Here is a 21855-nt window from a genome sequence, read left to right as displayed (position 1 = left end):
AATATTTTTTTTATTTTTAGAAGCAAGTTATTTTTTTCATTTCACTTCACCAATTTCAAATTCACATGGAATCCAATTAAAAATAAATTTAAATTACAGGTTGTAATGCAACAAAATAGGACAAACGCAAAGGGGGATGAATACTTTTGCAAGGCACTGTAGCTATAGTATCAGTGTACTGTGGTGTGATGCTCCATTGTCTTAGCCAGTATATCTGACTTTTGTAGGAGTGCCAACTAAGCTGGCTTCCAGCATCTGGTTAAGAGGTGTTACACTTGGCCGATTGCCCAAGGTTTCACAAAGCCTCCTGCTCTGACAGTTGTAAATAAGTCACTGCTGTGGGTTGAAGGATGATGTATTTGTTTCTGAGCTGCTCTTAACACATCGATGGGTGGGCGGGTATAGATTTCCTCATCTGTTTGAACAAATCAACAATATACCTTGATAGCAACAGCAGCTGAGATGAGAGGGAGGAGGTGACCTCTGCCATCTTACTGTAACTACTCAGGGACAGCCATTCAGGTCATAGAGGGGAGCCACAGCTTTCATGAGAGTTAAATCCCCCACCCCCCATCCCCAGTTGAAATGGGCTTATCCCCCTCAACCAGCAAACATTGCTCCCCGATTAACCCTTTCAGGGGTCAAGATGACAGACAACCCAGGCCCTCTGTCACTGTGCAAAGCTAGCATGGTTAGGATACCATATGCCACAGGACTAGTTGACACTCATCCATGTCACCATAACAGTTTGTGACAATGACTATTAAATTAGGTGTTTTCTTCACTGGACACACTGTGACAACACATATTGTAACCACAAACAAATCTCCCAGAACGAATATTCCACACAACCACATATCAACATTAAGTCTCCATTTTGTTTAAAATCCCCTCTAGCATCTTCCATTTGGGTATCATCACCAGTAGCTACAGTATGTCTGGTGTGTACTGTGTTGGAGGCTGTGGGGTGCCTGATGCTGTTGCCATCGGTGCAGTATGTATCATGTTTCACAGTGGGCTAGTGTGACTCAGTGGAAGAACTGGCTTACGTCCCACAGCACATTTTCCGGTCTCACAGATGTGTCCTCTGCTACTCAGAACATGGGCAGTGATACAGCATGGACTTACAATTAATTACCTCACAATTACCAAGCTACTCTGTACCTTGCAGTTACATTGATTGAATCCCTTATTAATTGTAAGAGATATGCCATTTTTGATTTATTTTTATAATGTTGCCTGGCCCTGATTCAGGGGATTTGATCATGAAACGTGTTTAGTGATAGAAACTGGGACTGTGTCGATAAACTAACTGTCTGTGGCTTTGAGCCACACAAACCTACTAATACTGTGTTACATGAAGAAATAATGAGTCATAGCTCTATCTTATGGAAAAATAACAGATGCATTTAGAGCAGCATTGAGTTGATGCTTGACTTGGTTCATGATTCTATTGGTAACTCACATCAAAGGAATTCACATAGTGGTCTGTATTCTATGTCAACTCAAAAATAAGATATTATGCACACAAATGTCCTGAACTTGATTACGGCTGTTGTGGCTGTTCAATTGTTCATTAGGGGGAGATTATCCATGGCGCATTGCCATAAGCAGCATCGTCAGGTTAGGGACAGGAGAGAACCCCTCTTCATATTCGTCATGCATAAAAGAACGAGGCCCTTTAAGAGCTTAAATGGTTCACATGCATCTAGTGAGTCTTCAGAGAGCCAAGCAGCTGTGCACAGGGATGCTGCTACCCATTAAGAGTTAATGGACTCACTTTCGCAAAAGGATGTTAAAGCCACAGTTCTCTGTGCTCAGGGTGCTGTGTCTCCCCTCCATAAATAGCGACTGGCGGCAGAATGGCCCAATGCTATTTACAGTCCTCCAGGTATCTGTTGCTGAATCTCAGCCATCTATGGTTGGTCAGGCTCCCCAAGCATATAGAGGTATAATAGTCTCAGCTCAGCTCCCTCCACTGCTTCACAGATACTGTACTGTGATTAAATGCCGTGCCCTTATAATTACACTTCTTTACACGCCATTGCCCCGAATCTGAAATATTGCTGAGGAAATCAAACGTGAAATAGAGACGCCTGCCACGTTACATCACTCACACTAAATCCAGACTGTGAAATATGAATTCATTTGTTTGGAGGGTATACCCATATTTGTGTGACCAAATAGCATCAGTATACCATCCATTAAAATATGATTACTGTGTTTATATAACAGCCTCATAAATGTGTTTTACAGTATCTAGGTTCAGAACTGTATCTCACTAGTGTCTAAAATCCAATATCACTTTAATAAACTGTAATACATCAGTAGGCTAATAAAGAAAAGAGTTGTATCAGTCTTCACCAGTTACAGTGAGGCTCAGACAGACACAGAGTGACAAGGTAGCACCAGTCTGTCTCCCACAGAGCAGCAGAGCCCATGGTGGAGGGAGCCCTGTGTGTCGCTATGAGACCCAGGGAGTGGGCACTAACACTGGGCAAAGACTGGAATGCCTTCACTTGGGCTTTACCCAAACAATAGAGGGCGTATATCTGACTTTGTGGATGGGGACCATCAAAGCGTGTCCTCATACACACATAATTCATCCACCAGATCAATTAATTAATGTACACTGAGTGTACAAAACATTAGGAACACCTGCTCTTTCCATGACAGACTGACCAGGTGAAACCTATGATCCCTTATTGATGTTACTTGTTATATACACTTCAATCAGTGTAGATGAAGGGGCGGAGACAGATTAAAGAAGGATTTTTAAGCTTTGAGACATGGATTGTCTGTGTGCCATTCAGAGGGTGAATGGGCAAGGCAAAATATTGAAGTGCCTTTGAACAGGGTATGGTATTAGGTTCCAGGTGCACCGGTTTGAGTGTCCAATAACTGCAACGCTACTGGGATTTTCACGCTCAATAATTTCCCGTGTGTCCACCACCCAAAGGACATCCAGCCAACTTGACACAACTGTGGGAAGAATTGGTGTCAACATGGGCCAGCATCCCTGTGGAAAAATGTCAAGCCTTGTAGAGTCCATACCCCAACGAATTGAGGCTGTTCTGAGGGCAAAAGGGGGTGCAACTCAATATTATGAAGGCATTCCTAATGTTTGGTACACGCATTGTACACTAGTAGTAAGCAGGGTTGGTGTCAATTCCATTTAAACAAAGTCAATTCAATAAGAACAGTGGGTTAACTGCCTTGTTCTGGGGCAGAACGACAGATTTTTATCTTGTCAGCTTGGGGATTTGATCTTGCTACCTTCCGGTTACAATTCCAACTATTGCTGTACAATTTCATATTACAATCTTTCTGTATTCACAGTGCTAACAGTCCTTTAGCAGACGCTCTTATCCGGAGCGACTTACATTTGTGCATTAATCTTAAAATAATTAGGTGAAACAACAACATACCACAATCGTAGCAAGTAGTTTTTCCCTCAACAAAGTAGTTATCACACAAATTCAGTGCTTGCAGGAATAGACTAGTGGATTTTTATTAGCTTTCTATAGGCCTATAACACGATCCAAAATTGCAAGTTTCGTCATTGAAACAATTATTGTCATAAAATATACCAATAGCTAGTAGTAGCTCAGCTCTGAGAACATGTGTTTGTGTAGAGACTGCGTCTGATTGGTGTGCCCCCTCTGGGTGGCAGAAGTGATTCACTGGGATTGGCCATCCATCAGGGGCATGTCAGGGAAGGCAACCCTTAGCACGCAATGATGAGGAGGCTCAGACATCCTTCATGTCAAGCAAATGATGCCTCCCTCAATCCTGCCCCTTGTAACTGTGTGTTCATCAAAGACTGGAAGACATAAACTTGGATGGCCCATGGAGAGACAATTGAAATCAACAAAATATGGAAACAAATTGGTGATAATCATTTGAAAGGTTATCCATCATATTGCGGGACAAGATATTATAGCCTTCAAACATGTAGGCTACACACAGATAGTGTAAATGTGTTTTGTTGGAACTTGTGTATATGTGTTGAGGTTATCAACACTCTGCTTTGAGCCAACAGTGGGATTCAGAAGCCTCAATTATGTAATAGAATCTCAACTCCACTGACACACAGAGAGAAACCAATGGGTCTAAATATTTCCAGGAAACAAAAGATGCTGTTTACAATAAGGCAGATTGTATTTTGAGGGCAGAAAACGAGTAATGACCTTTCCAAATATCAACACTGTCACTAAAAATGATATCAATGACAATGGTTGCCTATTAATTCACATGAGATGTAGAAGTGAGGCACACACACACACACACACAGGCACACACACACACATACCAGTGGAACGTTGACCTCTTTAATATGAAAGCCCGATGATTTGTTTGTTGTCTTTTAGCCAGAGAGAGACTATGGGTTTAACAGTCGTGAATCGTGCAGACTGTTTGGCAGGTTCTTCAACAGTCCAGTCCATTACGCTTGGAATGCATTACGCTGCTCTTCTTCACAACATAACAATACTTACATCCCAAACACTAAATATGCTACGATCAAAGAGTGTCAACAATCTGTGCATTCAGTAACCTATTTTATCAATGAAGACAAATCATTCAAACCCAGCTGACTTCGTGGAGACTAAGGAATTCCAATGTATCCATCAAATAATAATAATACAATACTAACTCCAAACAGAACGAAATAGCTAAAAGAGTTTATATTAGGAAACACCAAGCAAACACAACGATGCTCTGGTTTGCAGTACCATATTTTGCTCTGGTTTTCGATAGCATATTTATCTCGTTTCAATCCATTTCCTTAATCTGTACAAGTGAGAATCGTGTGCGTAGGGAAATTGTCTAAAAAAATATGAGCACCCTAAATACTGTGAACAGAGTTATGTAAACAAATGTGTTCTAAATAAACACTTTATTGCGATGCGTAAGTGCGCCCATGCCCCTCATATTTGACATTATGTAAAATGACAGACGCCCACTTCCTCAAATCGTAATAAAATACATGTTCTCGAGTCACAGTAGGCTCCTAATTGGAACAATTAGCAAAACACTGTGTCTGACTGCGATTGTGTACAGTCTCGGGCATGGTCACATCTTCATTCTTACCGTTTTGAGCCGAGACGTAATGCAGCACCAAGTTTCCAAAAAGGACCACAGCCAACATTACAGCAGTAGGCTGCATTCTTGGGGTTCGAAGAGAGGACGAGGCAGGGATGAGACAAGGCGATTGTGGGAGATGAGATATTGATCGCGGGAATTATAGATCTGGTCTAAAAGTGCATAGCAGAGGAGATGCGGAGTTATTTAGAATGATCTACGAAGGCTATAAAGGTAAAGTCCTCCTGAAAATAACGAAATGAAGGCAGCAAGGAATGGTCCAGGACAGGCCGATAGCTCCGTCAGGGATGCCGATGTAGTAGGGCCATAAACGGAGCCTCCTTCGTCGGATTGCGGAGGAGGTCTTTCGATGTCAGTGCGAGCGTCCACGGTTGTAGTTCCGAAGGATCAGAGATGCGCAGACCGATGCGCATTGGCGATCATAGAAACGAGGCGATTCAGAGCCCAAAATAAAAGTGTACATTTTACAAACAGTCATTCTGAACATGCGCGAATTATTGCCTATATCAATTTGATTACCTTTGCACATTTATTGAGTCAATCGTTTTTATTGACAGACAGTCTATGGACATATGGAATTTTAGCATCGAAATGTGGCGCATGAAAGCTTGATCGCAAGACGCACATCCACAAACGCGAGCAACTACCAACGCGAGCGCGCAAACACACATACGCACACAGAGAAAGAAAGTGGCCACTTTAGGTGGTTTATCTCTAAGTAGACCTCTTGACCAATTACAATTATAGAGACACGGATAATTGCTATAATTGCAAGGAATTCAGGTAAATCATGGCTGAGGGTAAGTAATTATAGGCTGTGGTTTAATCTTCCCAAATGCCATGCCCCATCATAATACTGTAAATACATAGGAAACAGGTCACTGGGTGGTAACAACCCTGCCATGAACCACACATAGCAGCTAATTTCACCAGAAGACATAACCCAGGACACAGTGAACCCTGGTTACTGTACTGGACTGGACTGGACTGTGTTTCAATTAGACTGACCCTAACTAACATGGCCTCCCATTAATCCCTGTATTCCAGAGCTGTGCAGGGGTGTTACATGGGCGACATCTGGTGGTTCATTATAGAAGCCAGAATTCAACTGAATCATACTGGGTATATTGTGTTGTGTGAACATTAGCAGTGGGGAAATCAATATACTGAATGGGTATATATTAATGATTTTTTTTGTAAACAAGTGGAAAACACACTATGATAAATGAAAGGCCAGACTATGGCAACCCATTCAGTCAGTGTGTATACAGTACACATGTAATATCTATTTGAGGGACACTTTTTTAAGTAGTACTGTCCACAATCTGCTTCTGTGGCCAAATGTATCTGAGAAATTGATTCCAAAGTTGCTGCCAACTGCTGCCGCACTACAGTATCCACCGGCCATTGCACTGTGAGTATTTGTGTGCTAGAAGAAGTATTGTAAATGGCTAGTCTTCTCACCCAATGGCAGAACAAACTGGACTTCCCTCCACTTTACTCTCCTCCCTCTAGTTTATCTGTGGAAGAGTACGTTTAAAATGTAACCCCATCTGAAACCCCCCACCAGCCAATCAGCTAGGGAAAGGTCAGAGCCGATGACACACCCTCCTTTGTTCAAAACCAATGAGAGAGGAAGTGTGGAATTTTGCCCGAGGGAAAAACTTACCCCTAGAACTGTTAATCACGCATCACTTAACTGTTGCCAATGTGTTCACAACGGTACACCCTCTGTTGGGCTTTTTACCTCTACTACTCTCATTTTTTGGTATATTTAGTATGGATAGTAGACAACAATGGCTTACCAGACTGAAAAATGAACTTAGCAACAGTCCTCTGGTCTCAAATGTGGCTTTTGGATTTATCCTCATGGGACTAGAGAAGCTGGTGGAGCTGGAGTTTGAGTGTCCTTGCAATCCTAAATGGAATGGAGTGTTTTCATCTGCCTTCTTCATCATTCCTGCTGTCATGGCCTTCACGTTGATGCTGATCTTTCAAGGATGCAGGTGCGATACGTGGTGCCAGAAGACTGTGTCTTTTTCCAGTTTTGTTCCTGCAATCGTCTGGCTGATCTTGTTGTTCCTCGATGGCCAGTACTTTGCTTGTGCAATGACAGACTGGAAGGGCAGATTTGTCATAGTTGATAAAGCAGCACCGCAGAAATGGTGTGAGCCAACTAGTGAGGGAGATGTCACACCGCAAGAACTAATGCTCCGCTCACAGCAGCTATTTGTTGTGTCTCAGGTGAGTCTCATTTCATGCATATCACATAAATACTACATTGTTACATGCATATGTTTCATTATATGAGGTGGAATGAGGAGCTAGGGGCCATGTGTATCAAACAATTCAGAGAGGGAGAGCTGATCTAGAATCAGGTTCCCCGTCCACGTAATCTTATTCATTAAGATCTAAAAGGCTAAACTGATCCTAAGTCAGCACTCCTACTTGGAAACAATTGATACATACCCCTAGCTCCTTATGTTACTCCACAGCTCTTACCTGTTACAAATCACTCTACCTATGTGGAGTGACGGAGTTGTGGGTTATCAATGACAAAGATGTCTAGTCTATGCATTGCAGTCACATTTAGGATGTTATTCACCTTATTCAATCTTTATTTCTGCCCCCTGATATATCAGGTTATAGGTATATTTCTTCTCATAATCATCTGTGTGGGACTCATAGTGTATGTGATCAGAGAGAGCTGCCAGCAGGAGTCTGAGATGCAGGATGCAGACGTAGCAGAGCTCACCGTGCTCAGGATGAGCTCTCTGAGAACCAGGACAACGTGAGAGGACAGGCTCCTCCACCCCACCCTTCCTCTCACCTGGCTGGCCTGCCCGCTGAGGCAGCTCTCAGATGGTTCTGATGGCTCTGAGGCCCTTGCCATAGCCCATGCCTTGTGTAGAGACTTTGTAAATTACCTGAATTGACAGCTTTGTTTGAAAGTACTCTTTCTATTTGTAAATAAGGATTTTTTGGGGGGGGGATTTCTTTTACCATTTTTGGGATTTACCTTTTGCATTTTCAATGACCCCATCATTCAGAGAGTGAGTGCATTTCATGAAACTAATGACAGAAATGCCCACAAACGGTTGCATGCGGCACCCATGGAATGTATATGAGAGCAACGTACGTGTAAACCATGAACATAGGTGTATACCATGAACATACGTGTATACCATGTGCAGGCTTTTCTTTCATTATCATCAACCGCATTTGGCCCAGCAACAGTGGGGATCCACTTACACACTGTCATGTCATGGACCTGCCTTCAATGAAATATACGTTTATACAGTCATACAGGCAATTTTATACTAACTGGTTGAGCCAGTTTTAATTTGTTGCTTCATGATGTCAGTACCTCATGTATATTTTCTACTTAAGACATTTTGACTCATTTCAGACTCAGTTCTAGGTCAAATAGAATGTACAGTACCAGTCAAAAGTTTGGACACACCTACTCATTCCATGGTTTTTCTTATTTTTTTAATATTTTCTACATTGTAAAATAATAGTGAAGATTTCAAAACTATTTGACCAAGAAGGAGAGTGATGGAGTGCTGCATCAGATGGCCTGGCCTCCACAATCACCCTACCTCAACCCAATTGAGATGGTTTGGGATGAGTTGGACCGCAGAGTGAAGCAAAAGCAGCTAACAAGTGCTTAGCATATGTGGGAACTCCTTCAAGACTGTTGGAAAAGCATTCCAGGTGAAGCTGATTGAGAGAATGCCAAGAGTGCAAAGCTGTCATCAAGGCAAAGGGTGGCTACTTTGAAGAATCTAAAATATATTTTGATTTGTTTAACACTTTTTGGTTACTACATGATTCCATATCTGTTATTTCATAGTTTTGATGTCTTTGCTATTATTCTACAATGTAGATAATAGTTTTAAAAAAATAAGAAAAACCCTTGAATGAGTAGGTGTATCCAAAATTGTGTCTGGTAATGTATCTGACGGCCATTTTGCAGCTGGGCTGGGCTACGCTGCACTTCACTTCCTATGGTTTCCCATTCTGGCCATCTGCAGGTACATACTAAAGGACTGGTCTTTACCCTGGCTGGGAGGTGTACCTCTCTGGACTGGCCTTCTCATTCTGTTGTGAGTCACATCCCATCACTCCCAGACCACTGACTTCCAGGCTCAAACCCAGGCCCAGCTAAACTACATACAGTAGTTGACATTATTCAGAGAAAAGGGATATCTCTCATACTAAGCAGAATATGTACATGTAGCACTGTTGAAAAGGAGTCGTGTTATGTGTCGTCTCATGTGTAACACTGGATATTAAGTTTAACCAGGGACAAATTAAAATGTAACAACTGGTCTGTCTGTACAATGCATTTGTTATAACATAAATTATTTATTTAATGAAAAAAGCTCAGGCTTTTGTACAGTTCTGTAACACATGCAGAATACAATATTATGACTATTACTATCAAAACAGAAGTTATGCCATCATTTACATGATGAAATATAATACATATGAAATGTTTTTAGCTGCAGATGTAATAAAACAATGCTATTATCCATCACTGTCAAGTAGGCAACTATCCATTATGCTAACAAGTGGTATCAATCTCTCTTGCCAGTAAATAATGTATTTACATTTTTTCTTTCTCAATGAAATTTGTATTTTATTTTATTTTATTTCACCATTATTTAACCAGGTAGGCTAGTTGAGAACAAGTTTACAACTGCGACCTGGCCAAGATAAAGCAAAGCAATTCGACACATACAACAACACATGGAATTAACAAACATACAGTCAATAATACAGTGGAAAAAGTCTATATACAGCGTGTGCAAATGAGGTAGGATAAGGGAGGTAAGGCAATAAATAGGCCATGGTGGCGAAGTAATTACAATATAGCAATTAAACACTGGAATGGTAGATGTGCAAAAGATGAATGTGCAAGTAGAGATACTGGGGTGCAAAGGAGCACGATAAATAAATACAGTATGAGGATGAGGTAGTTGGATGGGCTATTTACAGATGGGCTATGTACAGGTGCAGTGATCTGTGAGCTGCTCTGACAGCTGGTGCTTAAAGCTAGTGAGGGAGATATGAGTCTCCAGCTTCAGTGATTTTTGAAGTTCGTTCCAGTCATTGGCAGCAGAGAACTGGAAGGAAAGGGGGCCAAAGTAAGAATTGGTTTTGGGGGTGACCAGTGAGATATACCTGCTGGAGCGTGTGCTACGGGTGCGTGCTGCTATGGTGACCAGTGAGCTGAGATACGCCGGGGCTTTACCGAGACTTGTACATGACCTGGAGTCAGTGGGTTTGGCGACGAGTATGAAGCGAGGGCCAGCCAACGAGAGTGCACAGGTCGCAGTGGTGGTAGTATATGGGGCTTTGGTGACAAAACGGATGGCACTGTGAGAGACTGCATCCAATTTGTTACGTAGAGTGTTGGAGGCTAGTTTGTAAACAACATCGCCAAAGTCGAGGATCGGTAGGCGTAGAGGTGTCGTCTGCGTAGAGGTGGATCAGAGAATCACCAGCAGCAAGAGCGACATCATTGATGTATACAGAGAAGAGAGTCGGCCCGAGAATTGAACCATGTGGCACCCCCATAGAGACTGCCAGAGGTCCGGACAACAGGCCCTCCGATTTGACACACTGAACTCTATCAGCGAAGTAGTTGGTGAACCAGGCGAGGTAATCATTTGAGAAACCAAGGCTGTTGAGTCTGCCGATAAGAATGTGGTGATTGACAGAGTCGAAAGCCTTGGCCAGGTCAATGAATACAGCTGCACAGTAATGTCTCTTATCGATGGCGGTTATGATATCGTTTAGGACCTTGAGCGTGGCTGAGGTGCACCCATGACCAGCTCTGAAACCAGATTGCATAGCGGAGAAGGTAATGATTCGAATGATTCGAAATGGTCGGTAATCTGTTTGTTAACTTGGCTTTCGAAGACCTTAGAAAGGCAGGGTAGGATAGATATAGGTCTGTAGCAGTTTGGTTCTAGAGTGTCTCCCCCTTTGAAGAGAGGGATGACCGCGGCAGCTTTCAAATCTTTGGGAATCTCAGACGATACGAAAGAAAGAGGTTGAACAGGTTAGTAATAGGGGTTGCAACAATTTCGGCAGGTCATTTTATAAAGAGAGGGTACAGATTGTCTAGCCCGGCTGATTTGTAGGGGTCCAGATTTTGCAGCTCTTTCAGAACATCAGCTATCTGGACTTGGGTGAAGGAGAAATGGGGAGGCTTGGGCGAGTTGCTGTGGGGGGTGCAGGGCTGTTGACCGGAGTAGGGGTAGCCAAGTGGAAAGCATGGCCAGCCATAAAAAAATGCTTATTGAAATTCTCAATTATAGTGGATTCATCAGTGGTGACAGTGTTTCCTAGCCTCAGTGCAGTGGGCAGCTGGGAGGAGGTGCTCTTATTCTCCATGGACTTTACAGTGTCCCAGACCTTTTTTGAGTTTGTGCTACAGGATGCAAATTTCTGCTTGAAAAAGCTAGCCTTAGCTTTCCTAACTGCCTGTGTATATTGGTTCCTAACTTCCCTGAAAAGTTGCATATCACGGGGGCTATTCGATGCTAATGCAGAATGCCACAGGGTGTTTTTTTTTGCTGGTCAAGGGCAGTCAGGTCTGGAGAGAACCAAGGGCTATCTATATCTGTTCCTGGTTCTACATTTTTTGAATGGGGCATGCTTATTTAAGATGGTGAGGAAGGCACTTTTAAAGAATAACCAGGAATCTTCTACTGACGGGATGAGGTCAATATCCTCCCAGGAATCCCGGGCCAGGTCGATTAGAAAGGCCTGCTCACTGAAGTGTTTTAGGGAGCATTTGACAGTGATGAGGGGTGGTCGTTTGACTGCAGACCCTTTACGGATGCAGGCAATGAGGCAGTGATTGCTGAGATTGGTTGAAAACAGCAGAGGTGTATTTGGGGTGCAAGTTGGTTAGGATATCTATGAGGGTGCCTGTGTTTACGGATTTGGAGTTGTACCTGGTGGGTTCATTGATCATTTGTGTGAGATTGAGGGCATCAAGCTTAGATTTAAGTATGTCCAAGTTTAGGTCACCTAGCAGCACAAACTCTGAAGATAGATGGGGGGCAATCAATTCACATATGGTGTCCAGGGCACAGCTGGGGGCAGAGGGTGGTCTATAGCAAGCGGCAACAGTGAGAGACTTGTTTCTGGAAAGGTGGATTTTTAAAAGTAGAAGCTCGAATTGTTTGGGTAGTAAGACAGAACTCTGCAGGCTCTCTGCAGTAGATTGCAACACCGCCCCCTTTGGCAGTTCTATCTTGTTGGAAAATGTTATAGTTAGGGATCGAAATTTCAGGGTCTTTGGTTGTCTTCCTAAGCCAGGATTCAGGCACGGCTAGGACCTCTGGGTTGGCAGAGTGTGTTAAAGCAGTGAATAAAACAAACTTAGGGAGGAGGCTTCTAATGTTAACGTGCATGAAACCAAGGCTTTTACGGTTACAGAAGTCAACAAATGAGAGCACCTGGGGAATCGGAGTGGAGCTAGGCACTGCAGGGCCTGGATTAACCTCTACATCACCAGAGGGACAGAGGTGGAGTAGGATAAGGGTACAGCTAAAGGCTATAAGAACTGGTTGTCTAGTACGTTTGGAACAGAGAGTAAAAGGAGCAGGTTTCTGGGCGCAATAGAATAGATTCAAGGCATAATGTACAGACAAAGGTATGGTAGGATGTGAGTACATTGGAGGTAAACCTAGGCATTGAATAATGATGGGAGAGATATTGTCTCTAGAGACGTTTAAATCAGGTGATATCACCGCATATGTGGGAGGTGGAACTAAATGGTTGGTTAAGGCATATTGAGCAGGGCTAGAGGCTCTACAGTGAAATAAGACAATCACTAACCAGGACAGTAATGGACAAGGGATATTGATATTAGGGAGAGGCATGTATAGCCGAGTGATCATAGGGGTCCAGTGAGTGGTTGGGCTGGCTGGAGACACGGCGATTCAGACAGCTAGCAGACCGGGGATAGCAAACTAGCAGAAGGGCCTTAGAGGGACGTTGCGACGGAGGAAAGTCTGTTTTAGCCTCGTGCGGTGACGTTGATAGACCAGTCGTGATGGATTAGTAGGTTTCGCCTGAGTCGCAGAGGGGTCCAAGTTCAATTGGCAAAATAGGTATTGTGGCCCAAGAAATTGGCCAATGGATCGATTCAGCTAACAGTCCAATATGTTCTAGACAGCTAGCGGGCCACGGCTAGCAAGCTAGCAGATGGGCATTCAGGAGAAAATAAAACCTTGGGCAGATAACGTCGGTAGTCCAGTCGTGATGGATAAGCAGGACTTCGTTGAGTAAAAGGGCCCAGGCCAATTGGCAAAATAGGTATAGTGGCCCGAGAAATTGGCCAATAGGCCTATTAGCTAACAGTCCGATATGCTGAGAGTTTCCCTCCCTCTTTATCTGTATTAGTCTTGACACAAATGAGCGAAATAATTCCTCATCAGCTCCACCTGGAATATCAATAGTGATTGAACTGTAGTGAGAGGATGTTTCTTTGATGTACCAGCTGTCTGATGGCCGTACTACTGACACACTGTGACCTCTTGAATGCAGCGCTTCAATAATGACCTTCATGTTGACCCAGTGGCTGCCGTCTTGAGGAAACACCAGGACTTTCCCACCATGGACAGCAGGAATAGAGAGGGTCAACAGGGTAACAATGAAGATACCAGGGAGACACATCTTCACTAGCTGCTTCACATAAGCATGCATCAATTTTACCTGAAATATTTTTGTATAAGGTCAAATAAATCTAATGAAATTATGTTTTGACATGAGAAGAATTAAAACAGGCCTATTTTTTTCTTCTTTAGGCTACAAATAAGTCTACACCCTACAGAATATTGATTGGCCTACTTTAAAGTTTAGTCAAGTTATGTCAAAAGGTTGATTACGTAATACAGTATAACCTTTCACTCCGAGAGAGATTTTTTTTTAAAGTCTCTAGACATCCTCGTTGCCCCATCCGCAATTTTCAAACGCTCCGGTTTTTCAAGAGAGGACACATGTTGGTATAGAGAATGGGCGCGTTCGAGCTGATCACTTTTGTCAAGTCGGTCACCGCCGTATTGCATTGTAGGGATAACAAGTTTTGACCGCAAGTTTCTGCAGTTACTCTTCACCAACCTCATCCTACAGCCATCGCCTCCATTATCAACCACTCATTGGGATGTTTTTGTTTGACCCACAGCAAACGTGACCAAAGACATGACTGAAACAGGCAACTATGCCGCTATTCATGCCAAACAGTGGGTATATACAAAATAATTATATTTGAGGCTCTCTCAATTCATTGTAGGACTACAATGTACATACATATGATTTCGATTTGTGATATGGGGGTTGGAGACATTCTATTTCAACATTATAAAGAAAAACGTTTATAATGGCAACTGCCATGCTGATCTGCGCCTTGCTGTTGGAAAACTATTTTACTGTCCGACTTTTCAGTTGTTGCAGATGAACCTAAGCTACATTCTAGTACATTTTTAAAGCATTTGATATCATAATTGATTGATATTTGATTTTGTTTTTATGTGCAACCTAGCTAGCTAAAGGGCTCTAGTTAATAGTCCCTATTTGACATCAGATGTACTTTTATGGAATGTTCATTGGGACTATAACTTTTCCCAAAGTTAATTTATAATCCTTTTTTAATTATGCAATGTTACCAAATGAAAAGAAAGGTGCCTTCTGCCCTGATGAAGGTAGGCTAGTCTTCTCCAGGACCCATTGTTGTTCAAGACAGTTACAGTCATTCATTACATTCTTATTGGACTCGCATACACGCTTAGAGAAAAAGGTTCCAAAAGTGTCCTTCTGCTTTCTCCATAGGTTCCAGGTATAATACTTAATACATGGAACCCAATAGGGTTCTACTTGGAACCAAAAGCGGTATTACCTGGAACCTAATAGGTATCTCCTATGGGGGACAGCCAGAGAACCATTTTAAGTAGATAGTACCATTCTTTCTAAGAGTAGAGTTGGCCTGGACAACAATGTATTGATATAGTCATAGACTGAATTGTACTGTTTCAAGGCATTGTTAAGGATGGTTGATGAGTATTACAATATAATTAGTAAAGCATAATAAACAGTAATGAGGTAGCTATATGAGTAGATATAATATGTGGGTGGAATTCAAGTTATATACAATATTGATCATTACTTTGGATTATATTTTAGATTCTTGGCGACAGGGGACTCCTACAGGACCATAGGATTCAGCTTCCGAGTTGGACGGTCCACGGTGGCAGGCATTGTCCCCTCTGTGGCACAAGCCATTTGGGACTGTCTGGTTGGTGAATACATGCCTGTCCCCAAGCAGGAAGACTGGAGGGCCATCGCTGCCGAGTTCCTGGAGAGGTGGAATTTCCCCAACTGTCTTGGCTCCATTGCTGGGAAACATGTAGTAATCCAGGCTCCACCATGCTCGGGTTCGCAATTCTACAACAAGGGTACATATTCAGTTGTACTCTTGGCTGTAGTAGATGCAATCTACTGTTTCCGTGTTGTCGATGTTGGTGCTTACGACAAGGGAAGTGATGGCGTGACCCTCCGGGACTCTGCCTTCAGCCAGGCACTTCAGGATGGCACCCTAGAGATTCCACCACCTGCATCACTCCCTGGGGCTGAAGACCTGGGATCTGTTCCTCACGTCTTCGTCGGCGATAAGGCCTTCCCTTTAAGACCCAACCTCATGAGGCCCTACGCTGGACGCCAGCTGCCATTGCCAAAGCCTGTAAGGATCTTTAACAAACGACTGTCCAGGGCAAGGTTAGTTGTTGAATGCGCCTTTGGGATTCTGGCAGCCCGGTGGAGAATGTATCAGAAAGTGCTTGGTCACAGCCCCTCAAATGTCGATACCTGCGTGAAGGCCACGTGTGTTCTCCACAACTACCTGCGGAGGTCATTCCAGGTGCCACTCCGGATGGAGATGGCCACGCCAAATGGTCACCTTCCTGATGTCACCAGGGCATGTGCCAACAACGCCCCCAGACAGGCACTACAGGTGATGGAGAAAGCTGACCACCTACTTCTCATCGCCAGCAGGTGAAGTCCCATGGCAGTATGCCGTGGTGTGAAACAGCTCTTTGAAGAGCCCCATAACACAAAAGGTTATTTTAAGAACCATCCACCGGTCCATAAATTGCATTTTTCAATTTGAGAGTAAAAACCACACCTTAACCCCTTCCCTCTCCCATTAACATCAGTATTATACACACCTGGCATGGTACAAATGCAGACCAATACAGGGACTACTCAAAGCCTAGACGTAGTAGGGGAACTGCAGACATGGCCATAAAGAGAGAGAGGGCAGGGCACTGGAGATCTGAGGTACGAAGAGGTGTGTGTGTGTGTGTGTGTGTCTCTGTCTCTGAGAAAAAGGGAATAATATGTAGCCATAACACAGCTAAACAAACAAATGGCCCCTGGACGTCACGGACCAGTCAATGGAACATAACTTCACAAAAAGATTCAACACCCTGGTTTTCAAGTGGTTTTAAATGAAATAAATATATTGACCTTTAGTCTCGTAAGAGACCAAGAGCATCTGTGAAAACTCTGTATGAGTTTCAATTCAGAAATCTATGCAACACTAATAATGAATGCTATCCTAAGACTTTGTAAACAAATGACTTTATGAATTGACTGAATTTAAATGGAACTGACGTGTGTGAAAAGAAAGGTACAATGAGGGAGGTCAAAACAACAACCAGACAACTCCTCTCCTCTTCCTGTCCTTCCTGTGAGCTGGTCGGCTAAATTGACTCCATTTCTGAAAGGGAAGAGAAAAACAACACATACAAGCTTAACATAATATGATACCATAAAAGGTGAGATTTATGTTAACTAAATACTGCTTGCATAGTGTAGTTAGTGGCATAAATATAGGAACAGTGTGGTAAAGTTGGTAATACTTGCTGTTTACTCATGGAATTTGTATTTCAGATCAAAAGATGAATATAACAGGCAGATATTTCGACAGCAAACTGTTTTAGGATATTTTCTAACCCAGAAACAACAGCTATACATTTGCCTCATATTAATACTTTGATCTGAAATACCAATTAACCTACATGACTATACTGTAAAAATGACCTACTTTACTTCACTGTCACACACTTATGACACTACCTGTGATGTGGAGAGAAAAAAAACGTACCATTGAATTCGGCTTCGAAAAGCAGCTGATACATTTGCTTCTCTTTGCTGAGGCAGCCTCCTCAGGGTTGGCACCAAGCTCATGGCAAAGAGGGTCTCTTCATCCTCCTTCCTGTGAGCATCAGGTTGGACTGCATCCCTCTCGACGGCTTTGAGGAGCCTTTGCTGAAATGAGTTGAGTGGATCTGGGGGCTGGTACCTCTGATGACACCTGGTGTGACATTGTTCCTCTTCCGATTCTCTCTCTGTTTCTCTCCACGGCCACATCCTGCTCAACGAGGTCCTCAGTGGTCACTTCCGTGAGGTTCATAATAATCTCAGGTGGTCCTAGATCCAGAGGTGCTTCCTCCATTTCATCATCTTCCATGGCTGCACCGGTAGTGGTCATACTCGTGGATGATGTTGTAGAGGGTCTCACTCCACCGGTGGAGGTGATGGTCGCATTTGTAGGTGACGTTGAGGGTCTTGATGCACCGGTGGCAACAACACCTGTGGATGATGTAGTAGAGGGTCTGGCTGTAAAATTGCCACTCGTTGCCCTAGGCACAATAAATGGATCCAGAAAAGAAAGAATGTGGCAGAATCGCCAAGGCTGCTGACCTGAAGCTGCTGACCCAGACCTCTTCTTCTCTTTCTCTGCCCTTCTCTCTCTCTGATACCTGTCCCTGAGTCCTCTCCACTTCCTCCTACAGTCTTCTTCTACATAGACATGAACATGATAAGCCAAACCATTACCTAGCATAACTATAGTTATTAGATAGCTATCATGGACATGTCACCTACTGTACACATAGACACACACACGGTTATCTGACCACATTATCAGGGTTACAGTAGTATCTACCATTTCGATTACTATTTATATAGCATACACACTCTCACTCTTTCAAACATTATTATTTGGTAAAGTTATCAGGGGTAGTAACTAGCATAATTTATTTGACTATTTCTTTCACACACACCTCATTGGCTAGGTTAGCTAGCTAACGCTAACTAGCCACATCTAGCACAAGCTCACTACTAAACTAACAATCCTACTATCGTGGACAATTGTCTCCAAGCAGCATTTTTTTTTGTTTATGTCCCTGTAGCTGTCGGCAGTTGTGTCAAAAAGACACGGTTTTGAGGATACTGCGAAAATGATTCTCTCCTCCATGTGTCCAACCGCATGCGACCATTTGCAAAAGGTACCTGCATCAGTATAGTTGCCTAGCTGCGCAAAATGTTATGCAGCAGTGATGCAAATAACGCAGTCGGTGTGTTTGAAGCGTAAGGATGGATCACATAATTTAATCCAGGTCATCAAGAGGGATCAGCCAATTAATTATACTTGTGAGAAAATGTTCCATAACTGCAGGTGGCAGTAAATCGCCAACCTTGACTTTATACCTGTTCAAACAACCCACTACTGGTGGCAGTATGCACCCTTTTAGTTTGTTTATCAACTCATAGAAGTAGAAGAAGAAGAAAATGGAATACTTAAAACTGAAGATGCTCTCTTTATTTCAATTTATTTTAGAATAATGAATTGTGCAAAGTGCCCATATATTTTACCGCATCTGTCTGTGTTGGATACAACCCAAAGAAATGTGTCATTCATTTCTTTGTCTTTATGGTAAGGTAGTTGTGCTAACTACTTGAAATCTTACAGACAGGCTATTACTGTGGGCTCTCGTTCTCCGTGGCCGTATTGGGTAAGACATTTAAGCTTGTTAACCATCGCAAGGCTGCCAGCCCAGACAGTATCCCTAGCCGCGTTCTCAGAGCATGCGCACACCAGCTGGCTGGAGTGTTTAGGGACATATTCAATCTCTCCCTGTCCCAGACTGCTGTCCCCACTTGCTACAAGAAGTCCAGCATTGTTCCTGTACCCAAAAAAGCAAAGGTAACTGAACCAAATGACTAATCGCCCGTAGAACTCACTTCTGCCATCATGAAGTTCTTTGAGAGGCTAGTTAAGGATAATCTCACCTCTACATTACCTAACACCGTAGACCCACTTCAATTTGCTTACCGCCCCAATAGATCCACAGACGATGCAATCGCCATCGCACTGCACACTGCCCTATCCCATCGGGACGAGGAATATCTACGTCAGAATGCTGTTCATTGACTATAGTTCAGCCTTCAACGCCATAGTACCATCCAAGCTCATCATTAAGCTCGGGCCCTGGGTCTGAACCCCACCCTGTGCAACTGGGTCCTGGACTTCCTGATGGGCTGGCCTGAGGTGGTGAAGGTAGGAAACAACACTTCCACTTCGCTGATCATCAACACAGGGGCCTCACAAGGGTGCGTGCTCAGCCTCCTCCTGTACTCCCTGTTCACCCATAACTGCGTGTCCACGCACGCCTCCAACTCAATCATCAAGTTTGCAGACGACACAACAGTAGTAGGGCTGATTACCAACAATGATGAGACAGCCTACAGGGAGGAGGGCCCTGGCGGAGTTGTGCCAGGAAAATAACCAAAACGAAAGAGCTGATCGTGGAATTCAGAAAATGGCAGAGGAAGAACGCCCCTATCCACATCGACGGGACTGCAGTGGAGAAGGTGGAAAGCTTCAAGTTCCTTGGCGTACACATCACTGACAGTCTGAATTGGTCCACCCACACAGACAGTGTGATGAAGGCGGCATCAGCGCCTCTTCAACCTCAGGAGGCTGAAGAAATCTGGCTTGGCTGCTAAGACCCTCAGAAACTTTTACAGATGCACAATTTAGAGCATCCTGTTGGCTGTATCACCACCTTGTACGGCAACTGCACCATTCGCAACCGCAGGGCTCTCCAAAGAGTGGTACGGTCTGCCCAACGCATCACAGAGGGCACACTGCTTTCCCTCCAGGACACCTACAGCACCCGATGTCACAGGAATGCCAAAAAGATCATCAAGGACATCATCCACCCAAGCCACAGCCTGTTCACCCCACTATCATCCATAAGGCAAGGTACACTAGAATGAAAAACAGCTTCTATCTCAAGGCCATCAGACTGTTAAATAGCCATCACTAGCCAGCTACCACCCAGCTACACAACCCTGCACCTTAGAGGCTGCTGCCCGATATAGATAGACATGGAATCACTGGCCACTTTAATAATGTTTACATACTGCTTTACTCATCTCATATGTATATACTGTATTCTAGTCTAATGTATTTAGCCAATGCCAATGTGAATTGTTAGATACTACTGCACTGTTGGAGCTAGGAACACAAGCATTTCACCACACCCGCAATAACATCTGCTAAATATGTGTATGTGACCAATAAATTTGATTTGATTTGATACATACTGATAACCTTATGCCTAACCCTAACCTGGAATGAAGACCCCCAAAAATGTGTTAAAAAAATAAAAAAAGAAAGAAAAAATTGGTCTGTCAAACCAAAACAATGTGTGCACTAAAATTACAAAAAGTTAACTCTGACAGCCCTAAAATATATATACAGTGCCTTGCAAAAGTATTCAGACCCCTTGATTTCTTCACATTTTACTGTGTTAAAGTGGGATTAAAATGGATTTAATTAAAAAAATTTTGTCAGCAATCTACACAAAATACTCTAATGTCAAAGTGGGGAAAAAAAAGAAAAAAAATCATGACCAAAATATAGTTGTCAAATCAAATCAAATTTTATTTGTCACATACACATGGTTAGCAGATGTTAATGCGAGTGTAGCGAAATGCTTGTGCTTCTAGTTCCGACAATGCAGTAATAACCAACAAGTAATCTAACTAACAATTCCAAAACTACTGTCTTATACACAGTATAAGGGGATAAAGAATATGTACATAAGGATATATGAATGAGTGATGGTACAGAGCAGCATAGGCAAGATACAGTAGATGGTATCGAGTACAGTATATACATATGAGATGAGTATGTAAACAAAGTGGCATAGTTAAAGTGGCTAGTGATACATGTATTACATAAGGATACAGTCGATGATATAGAGTACAGTATATACGTATGCATATGAGATGAATAATGTAGGGTAAGTAACATTATATAAGGTAGCATTGTTTAAAGTGGCTAGTGATATATTTACATCATTTCCCATCAATTCCCATTATTAAAGTGGCTGGAGTTGAGTCAGTGTCAGTGTGTTGGCAGCAGCCACTCAATGTTAGTGGTGGCTGTTTAACAGTCTGATGGCCTTGAGATAGAAGCTGTTTTTCAGTCTCTCGGTCCCAGCTTTGATGCACCTGTACTGACCTCGCCTTCTGGATGATAGCGGGGTGAACAGGCAGTGGCTCGGGTGGTTGATGTCCTTGATGATCTTTATGGCCTTCCTGTGACATCGGGTGGTGTAGGTGTCCTGGAGGGCAGGTAGTTTGCCCCCGGTGATGCGTTGTGCAGACCTCACTACCCTCTGGAGAGCCTTACGGTTGAGGGCGGAGTAGTTGCCGTACCAGGCGGTGATACAGCCCGCCAGGATGCTCTCGATTGTGCATCTGTAGAAGTTTGTGAGTGCTTTTGGTGACAAGCCGAATTTCTTCAGCCTACTGAGGTTGAAGAGGCGCTGCTGCGCCTTCTTCACAATGCTGTCTGTGTGAGTGGACCAATTC

At 43.2% G+C, this 21855-nt stretch overlaps 2 protein-coding genes and 1 long non-coding RNA gene across 5 annotated transcripts in view; 1 reads left to right on the top strand and 2 right to left on the bottom strand.

Moving 5' to 3' along the window:
• The window catches only part of LOC110506465 (neuroplastin), a 38278-nt gene extending 32644 nt beyond the window's left edge, over window positions 1-5634 (bottom strand). The window contains exon 1 of one of the 3 annotated variants that reach the window (XM_036963307.1): window positions 5092-5634. In XM_036963307.1, coding sequence (XP_036819202.1) covers window positions 5092-5167 — 76 coding nt within the window. In that variant the 5' untranslated portion in view covers window positions 5168-5634. The remainder of the gene's footprint in view (window positions 1-5091) is intronic. The other 2 variants (XM_036963306.1, XM_036963308.1) reach the window with 2 other exon arrangements.
• Window positions 5635-6773: 1139 nt separating this feature from the next.
• On the top strand, window positions 6774-8642 carry LOC118944465 (calcium homeostasis modulator protein 6-like). Its single transcript, XM_036963965.1, has 2 exons — window positions 6774-7347; window positions 7746-8642. The coding sequence occupies exons 1-2, from the start codon at window positions 6883-6885 to the stop codon at window positions 7896-7898; spliced, it is 618 nt and encodes a 205-aa protein (XP_036819860.1). The 5' UTR covers window positions 6774-6882; the 3' UTR covers window positions 7899-8642.
• Window positions 8643-16755: 8113 nt separating this feature from the next.
• On the bottom strand, window positions 16756-18648 carry LOC118944540. Its single transcript, XR_005039892.1, has 3 exons — window positions 17890-18648; window positions 17291-17778; window positions 16756-16903 (listed from the first exon to the last, which is right to left on the bottom strand). It is a non-coding gene; the product is annotated as an uncharacterized LOC118944540 (long non-coding RNA).
• Between the last annotated feature and the right edge of the window lie 3207 nt (window positions 18649-21855).

This window comes from Oncorhynchus mykiss, chromosome 26 (assembly GCF_013265735.2).
Source record: "Oncorhynchus mykiss isolate Arlee chromosome 26, USDA_OmykA_1.1, whole genome shotgun sequence".
Taxonomy (NCBI): Eukaryota; Metazoa; Chordata; class Actinopteri; order Salmoniformes; family Salmonidae; genus Oncorhynchus; species Oncorhynchus mykiss.
This window is presented reverse-complemented; position numbering and strand designations above follow the sequence as displayed.

Coding starts and splice junctions, on each gene's coding strand:
- LOC118944465 (XM_036963965.1), top strand. CDS start 6,883: ATGGATAGTAGACAACAATGGCTTACCAGACTGAAAAATGAACTTAGC. Junction 7,348..7,745: donor AGCTATTTGTTGTGTCTCAG/GTGAGTCTCATT, acceptor CTGATATATCAG/GTTATAGGTATATTTCTTCT.